General features: G+C 35.1%; 1 protein-coding gene across 1 annotated transcript in view; it reads right to left on the reverse strand.

The window, feature by feature from the left end:
• The window catches only part of LOC108367308 (Zinc finger protein ush), a 628,184-nt gene extending 622,650 nt beyond the window's left edge, over window positions 1–5,534 (reverse strand). Inside the window, exon 1 of the mRNA XM_017621901.1 lies at window positions 5,009–5,534. Within this exon, the coding sequence (XP_017477390.1) occupies window positions 5,009–5,039 (31 nt within the window). The 5' untranslated portion in view covers window positions 5,040–5,534. The remainder of the gene's footprint in view (window positions 1–5,008) is intronic.
• Between the last annotated feature and the right edge of the window lie 3,111 nt (window positions 5,535–8,645).

Consider the following 8,645-nt stretch of genomic DNA (forward strand, 5'->3'; position numbering starts at 1 on the left):
GGGCAACATTTCTTCAAATAAGTAAAACATTAATTACACACGCACAAATTTTGCCTGCAATTTCGATCACAATTGAACACTGCACTTCATTCTCGTTTCGAATTTTTGAAAGCGTTTTTTAAGCTATTTAGTGGTTTAACACTTCTTGTGGGCACTTGATATTGTAAAAAAAATATGCGCAATTCGATCCCTAACTACATTTTTTTGTAAAGAACGCCCGTTTGCTTTAAATTTGTAAAAATACAATTATTTTTTTATTTTGTTTACATCTGTCATTTGTTACAAATGAAGAAAAGTCCAAGAGTTGCCAAGTAGAGTTTCCAAGTATAAATATCTTTATATCTATTTATTAAAATAATAATTTATTTACTTAATACTTTATTAAAATACAAATTTGAAGTGCAAATACATTTGTAAAATACATTTGTAAAACTGTTTATCACAAAATGTTATTAATTGTTTGCAAGCATACTATAGTTTTCATGCATTTTGAGAATAAATAATCTAATATGTGTACATATATATCGTCGTTTAAAGTACAAAACCGCGTATCGTCATTCTGCAAAACCGTGTGACTGACATTGGCTGCCAAAAATTGGATTTGCTCACAAAAGCTCTTGGCTCAATTCTTATCCATTCGTCCTGAAATATACTAGCCAGAAATACGTTTGCTTTATAAAAAAGATAACCATTTTGAAATATGGGTGACTTTACTCTCTAGAAAATAATTTATGCAATTACGCGGTTTTGCATTTTCTTGATACGCGGTTTTGTACTTTGAAACGACGATATGTATAGCATGTACTTACGGCGGCCGCCGTAGCAGAGTGATTACATGTGCGTACTTCCACTCCATAGGACCATGGTTAAATACCTGGTCAGATCATAACCCAAAATAGCAGTCGTCCTTCGGCACGCAATGGCAAACCTTCGAGTATATTTCTGCCTTGAAAACTCTTCTTATAAAATCAGAACTCATGCCTCAAGTTTGAGCAGAAGTTCGGCCAAACACTTAGAAAAATATTTTAGCACCAAATATTTATTAGTTTACTTATTTTAAGGGAGATGGCAATCTTCTGGTTTCACATTTTGAGTACAAAAATTTCAACTCTGATACAACAAATAGTATTAGTACTGAATGATAATGACAGATTGCATTCCCATAAACGTCCAATCATACATGATTGAGTTTTTTTTTTGCATTCGCTTTCTCTATGTGAATGGGTGTCAACCATTCCATAACACACTACATATTTTGTGTTTACAATTTGTAACCAATCTCAAGTGGTTGTTAAATTTTTTAAATCAAACAATCACATTTTTGAAACGAAAAAAATGAGAATGCACACTCAATTGATTCAATCATTACACAGCTCTGCTGAATATACACAAAAAATTTCGTAAAGATCGGTCGATCCGTTTAGGAGGAATTCGATCACAAACACCGTGACACAAGATTTTTATATATTAGATATTATTTGTTATTTTATATTCTTCTTATTATCACGGGCGATTAATCACTTTAATGTAATTCAATTGAATCTCTTTTTTGATTCGAGTTATCATTCTTACAAACAAACTTTTAAATGTCCAAACTGATGTAATTTTTATTTGATAAGCTCGAGGCCCAGAGAAAACACAAAACACAGGTTTTAGTTCAATAATTTTTAATGTCGACATTTCGACCTCAATCTGAGGTCATCTTCAGGAACTCTTCGTTGTGCCCGGTCGACTAATTAGGAGTACAGAAATATAATTTAAATTATCATCACTAGCAAGGTGCAATTTTAAATGAGCGAGAAGAACGGGGGGTAGTAAATCAAATTAACGATGATCAGTTGAAAACTGCTTCTGAAGTAAAAAATTCTATTGGAAAAGTGGTCAGCACAGAAACATTTCGAATAATATTAGGAAAACATGATTACAATGGCCGTGTTGTTCGAAAAAAAGCACATAGACAAGCCCCAAAAATTAAACTTTGCGTGTAAAATTTACTAAGGAATATTTATTGAAAACTAATGATTTTTGGAAAACTGTTAGTTGGTTTAATTAGCATGAGGTCAGAATAAATGCACTTAATATTCTCGTTCTCTAAAGCTGTTATTTACCTATGAGAGCAAACTCACTTTGTATTGATCGGATGAAAGGACGTACAACACCAGTAGGGAATTTGCAATTCGTTTAAGGTGCTTTGGACAGATTCCAATACATTAACATACTAAAGAAAAATGTTAAGCAGACTACAGACAAATTGGGTATTATAGACAGATTCGCTTTCTAACAAGATATTGACCCAAAACACACTTCGCATGTGGCAAAGCTTTGGTTGATGCACAATAGCCCCAGACTATTGCAGACCCCTCCACAATCTACCGACTTAAATGTTATCGAGCACGTTTGGGAAGGACTGTCCAGAAAGCTGTAAAGAAATTCGTACAACAATATTACTCAACATAAAGAGACACTACGGGGGGAATGGAACAAAATTCATCCTTAATTTTGCCAAAACTTTGTAAAATCGATTACCAATAGATTCCAAGCAGTTATCCAATCAAAAGGCTATGCAACTAAGTGCAAGAATATGAAGGAATGTGGCTGAATTTTAGTTTTATTCTCGTATCTGAAAACCCTTGTTTGATTCAATAACTTGGGCTGACTTCCAAAACGCACCAATACAATGTTTGGATACTGTTCTGATGCGGTATTTAAACTGTTTGTATATGCAAAGTTGCGAAACATTGTAACCATATGCATTGCATATTGTGAATATTTGATATAACATTTATCACCTTTCGGAATTTTCAATTTTTAAAACACCAATGGTCACCAGCAATTTAGAAAAAAACGTTTTTTCTTAACAGCGGTGGCCCCTCGGCAGGCAATGGCAAACCTCCCAGTGTATTTCTGCCATGAAAAACTGCTTCTCATAAAAGTGCAATCGCCGTTGGGAGTCGGTGTAAAACTGTAGGTCCCTCCCCTTTGTGTGACAACATCAAGGCGCACGCCACAAATCGGAGGAGAAGCAAAACACTAACATATGTTTAAGCACCAATCTATTATTATTATTATTATTAATGGTCACCAAAAACAAACGAAGCATCAACTTTGTTTCTCATGCGCTGATTACTCTAGCAATGCGTATCGATAACTTTTCGGATGCGTTTTGGAAAAGTATACATTATCAACATTTTGTAGTTTGGCGTTACGGAATATTATACTATGTACGGATGCAAAGCAATTGACGTTTTGGAAGTCAGCCTTACTTTGTTTGCTAAACTCATCAAATTTGCTGATTTGTAATTTTGAATTGTCAAACTACAACTAGTTAAAAATATACGGCTCATTAGAAAAACATTAGTACATCATTCTGCTACGTTTTTCCAGGATTTATTCAACAAAAAGTCCAATTTCGCGTGTGAGCCACTCAAAATGGTGACAATGTATACTTTTCCAAAACGTATCCGAAAAGTTATCGAAACGCATCGCTAGAGCAATCAGCGCATCAGAAACAAAGTTGATGCTTCGTTTTTTTATTGGTTACCATTGGTGTTTTAAAAATGGAAAATTCAGAAAAATTTTTCATTGCTATATTTAATATTTAAAATATGCAATATGTCGCAACTCTGCATATACAAACAGTTTGAATACCGCAGTATAACAGTTTCTAAACATTTATTGATACGTTTTGGAAGTCAGTCATTTATTTATTTTAGCGTTGGGAGTATCGATACTTTTGAGAATCGAGTAACATTTCAATGCTTACAGGTCTATTCTGCGCGTTACCGAAGATTTTGTAACCGGGAAATTTTATTACCAAAAAATGTTACCAGTTCTTGTCACCGCGATTCTCGGAACGTTGGTAATGCAGTTAAAATATTCAGCGATTCAGCTATGAAGAATTGTGCAAATTCTGACATTACATATTTCACGGGGCAATACTTTGTTACCAGCTTATGAGATGGTAACAAAATTTACCGGTTACAAGAGTACACAGAATGCGAAAAGGGTTTAAAAATTGACAGGAATTTTATTTACCCGTTACAAACTTTTTATTACCAGCGCAGAATAGACCTGTTAGTGTAGAAATCTCACTAGGTGGCAGGACTTTATTCAAATTAATATATTAAACTCAAATAACGTCGATTGTATGCTACTTTGGAGTACTCAGTATCGATACTTTTAAAAATCGGGTACCGACAGTACATTTTGAGAATCGATTTCTGAGTACTTTTGGTATCGATACTGCCCAACACTAACATATTTAGAAAGCTATGATTAAAAATAAAACTATCTAAATTCCCTTGAATACCAGGTTTTTATAAAAGTACTTTTCATTACCAAACATAGGTCATAAACTGCAATATCCAGCACTAGGCGCCAACTGCAAATATGAAGACATGTTCAAATGCGCCCCTTATGCCACCACGCTCGACACTTTTCTCTTTTTCGCTCACTAGAATCCACGCGATAAGAGAATGCACGATAATGGTTAGTTGGTGGGTAAAAACACTGCGACAAACGAGTAGGGCTACACCCCCGCCAAAGCGCTTCTGAGTGAGCGAGTAGCAGTAGTAGAAGTTATTCACATGCACAACACAACACCAAAAAAAAAACGATTTTATCACAACAAATGTACCAAAGAAAAAAAAAATACAAAAACACGACAACAGCCGTCGAGCAGCAATGTTGAATGTTATCGCTGCATATTTTATAACTCTACGCCGATATACAACACATTCAGGCGTATGTATGTAAGTATATGTGTATACATTTATGAATGCATGTACGTATCTACATACATATGTATGAAAAGCACGAACGGATGGTGGGGTGACGAATTTTCTTATTTTCTCACTCTAAAAGTTGAGTAATGCGTTTCAAATACGCTTGAAATATAACTTTTATGAAAAGGAGCACTTTAAAAATTGCTGCTTCATAATTTGTCAAATCGTGCATAACAACGTATGTACATATTTAAATGAGGCAAAGTGTTTACCGTTGCACTTACATTTGACTTCTTTGGCTTGCCTTTTATTCATTTACCTCTTTTTAGCAAATTTTTCAACGAAGTGGTAATTTTTTAAATGTATTTTTGTACAATCATTTTTAAATTTTATCACAGAATTTTTTGCATTAGAGTTCTGTAGATTGCTTGCACATATTTTGATGAAACTCTTTTTCAAACCCAATTTTCGCACTCACAAGCTTATTTTACGCATACAAGCGTTTTTAGCCAAATTTCCTTAAACGGGCCTTTTGCTTATCTAGTAACACAATTTGTGGCGATTTAAACCATTAATAACTCATTTACAAAATTAATAAACATTTCACGTCGGCAGCTGCGTACAATGCGTACCGAAACTTTTTGGCGCCACTTAAAATATGTTATGTTACTCGTCTCACGCTCAATGATTAACTGAAATGACTACAGTGAAATTATTCCAATGCTACACCGATGTACATACATATACGCACACATACGGACGAAATCATTGTCGCAATAAGGAGTGCGCTCTCTGTTCCTCTGAGTGTGCTCTTTGGTGGCAAGCGCTGAGCGAACGGCGAAAGAATGGGAAGTGCGCTGAGTTATAGTCTGTTGGGGTTGGTTATTTTGTTATGCCAACACAGCTGATAGCAGCTGACTAAGGTTGCTGGTTTTTTGGGTCGCGTTTTCTGCACCCACCTGTCCCCCAAAGGGATTGAAGGAACCCCACTGAGGGCGTTTTTGTGGTCAATATGAAAATATGTCTTTGGATTGTACTCGTCTCTAGAATTTTTACGACAAAAGGCCACTATTCCCGTTCCTCATCAACATTCGCGTTCAAGTGCGGCAAATTTCGGTTTGCCTATTCTCTCAGTCTGCTTGCCGCATCTTTAGCTTGCTTGCTTAAACGCAAGCTACTAGCATGTTATCCACTGGGCTACAACTGCAAAAGCTTATTGTGCTTTTTCATTGCTGGGCTTTAAGTTGTGAGCTTATTTAACAAAAAAGATTACTTTTCAGTGATTGCAAGGCGTTCGACTGTCTAACTTTCAAAACCGCCCACCTGCTCGCTGTTGTCGGTATACATTCGCTGGCTCTGTTCATCTGCATGCCTGTTCACTGATACGCTCGCGCGCGAGCACACACTCAGAACTCCACTGACTTTTGCTCCATGTGATTATTTTTATTTTTTCGTTTTTTTCTAAATTTAGTTTCGAAAAAGAAGCAGTTGCAATCGCTCAACATTAAGAGCGAAACAAAAAGAGGGTATGAAAAACTGATAAAACGTTGATAAGCTTACGGCACAGCGCAGTAAGATAAAATCGTCCAAAAGCGAACAGCTGAAATTTTAGTAAAACCCACACATACGAATACAATTGGTCATACGCACGGTTGCCAGTGTTGCCGCGAGCCAATTTTGAAGGGAAGCGAAGCGCTTGAAAAATCGAAGACGATCGAAGTGAACACATTGGGCCATAGGCCCAATTGCTTCCATATAAAGAATATTCGAAAAAAGTTTTACACAAAAAAAATCTCAAAAATCAACGCTAATTCTGAGCACATTATGTTGCTTAAATTGAATGGGCTTTAAAAGTGTATACTCGAGTGTTTTCTAGAAATTCGGATTAAAAAGTTCGAAATATTTATGTCCATTTTTGTTAAGTTGGCGATTGTTAATAAATCTTTTACAAGATTTGCAACTTTCTGGTCTACCCTGTTTTCGTAGTAGTATAGACTATATTTTTGTAAAAGATGAATTGTCAAAAGTCATAAAGAAATAGTGTCCCCAATTATATGGCCATCACTGTACAAATATATATGGGTCATTTCCAAACAAAGTGCTATTTTATGTCCCCCTTTTTAAATTTTTTATGGTGGTAAAAATGAAAAATCTAAAATAGCAGTATACGATCCAAACAATAACCCACCAACAAAGCTGCTTTTTTATTATTGTAAGCCATTTTGTTTTCTTTTTCGAAAGGTATTTCTTTGGTATATTGTACTTAATACATATCAAAATATTTGTCCCCGCTCAGGTTATTCGATAATTAACATGAAAAAAAGTTTAAAGAAAGAAACAATGAAAAAAGAGGCGTAACTGTTTGTGAATGACCACCTTAACTTTTATTGTTTAATTCTATTTTTGGCTGAAAAACTTTATCAGCATAAGAGAGGCTTCCTGTTATAATATTGTCCCTCGGATTTTTCCAGAATGTCACTTTCTTAATTTGGTCGTGATATTAATATTAGTGGTTTTGCCTGCCTAAGTGCATTGCAGTTATGAAGCGCAAGAAGTTATTGATCGCATGACATAAGAGATTACTTAAAAACAAGGCTCCGCTAACAAATAACAAAAATACACAGAAACTGAGGGCAATACCAGAGTCTAATTTTGCTAACCACATGGTTAACAACAAATGTTCACCAACGCAAATAAGGAAGGCAGCGAAACTACTGCATGTAAAGAGCAACGACTAAACGTACTAGAAAATATGGAAATATACAATCTAAAAACCTTCGACGGCAAAATAGTAAACGAACAAACAAATACCGCATCGGATGTTATATTCGAACCCTTAAAATTGATTTAAGAAAAAAAGAAAAATGACAACAAAACAACAGGCATGGACACTCCGAACACACCAAAAAGTACTACCTGGGCAAAAATCACCGACTTTTACATACCACCAGGCAAAAATCATACAGCAACCACAAAACGGATGTCAATATCTAGACACCGAAGATGAACCTATTACTTGCTTCTAAAAAAAGGACACCATGGCTTATCTAATAATTAACCATTGACGAAAATCATAATACCTAAGATAAATGAACATAAATTAAGGACAAAAACTCGAAGCAGAGAGAACGAAAAATTACACTGAAGATGGCAAAACGCCGAAACCGGTTTTTCTGCAAACCAAGCTTGACAAGGAATGCCGGAAATTCGTTCCAGAATAAATTAAAAAAGCAATTATTTTGTGATTTTGAGTCACTTTTCCTTTGCACGATGATAAGTACGGCTAAATATTTCCTAAATGTCACCCAACAAAAAACACTAAAAATAAGTTAATTACCAATGTTTATTTATTGCTTCAGGAGTTTCAATGATTTCCGCGTTTTTATATTTTGGTGAAATAAGACTCTTACAAACAAGTAAGAAAGTCTAAGTTCGGGCGGAGCCGAACATTAAATACCCGGCGCAAGTATTAAATATATGTTTTCCTCCTTTCCGAAAGCTACCGCTACATGATAAGCCGGGATGTATACATTTTAAGTAAATTATCGTNCAAAATTTTGTAATATTCTTATTTTTCGTCTAAAACTCATTGCAAATATCAATTTTGAGTGAATTATCTTCAGTAGTTACTAAAATATCACAGTTTTCGTATTTCTTAAAATTACCGTTATATGGGAGGGAGGCGTGGTTATTGTCCGATTTTAGAAATTTTCGGCCATTTGGTATGCTGTACCAGGACCAACAACTGTGCCAAGTTTGGAAGAAATTGGTGTAGCGGTTACCAAGATATACACATGTGTGGGCGTGGCTACGCCCATTTTCCAAAAATTTATAATATTCATATTTTCCGTCGGAAACTCATTGTAGTATCAATTTTGAGTGAATTATCTTCAGTAGTTACTAAAATATCACAGTTTTCGT

This window comes from Rhagoletis zephyria, unplaced genomic scaffold (assembly GCF_001687245.7).
Source record: "Rhagoletis zephyria isolate East Lansing unplaced genomic scaffold, Rhagoletis_zephyria_1.1 Rzeph_scaffold_00043, whole genome shotgun sequence".
Classification (NCBI taxonomy): domain Eukaryota; kingdom Metazoa; phylum Arthropoda; class Insecta; order Diptera; family Tephritidae; genus Rhagoletis; species Rhagoletis zephyria.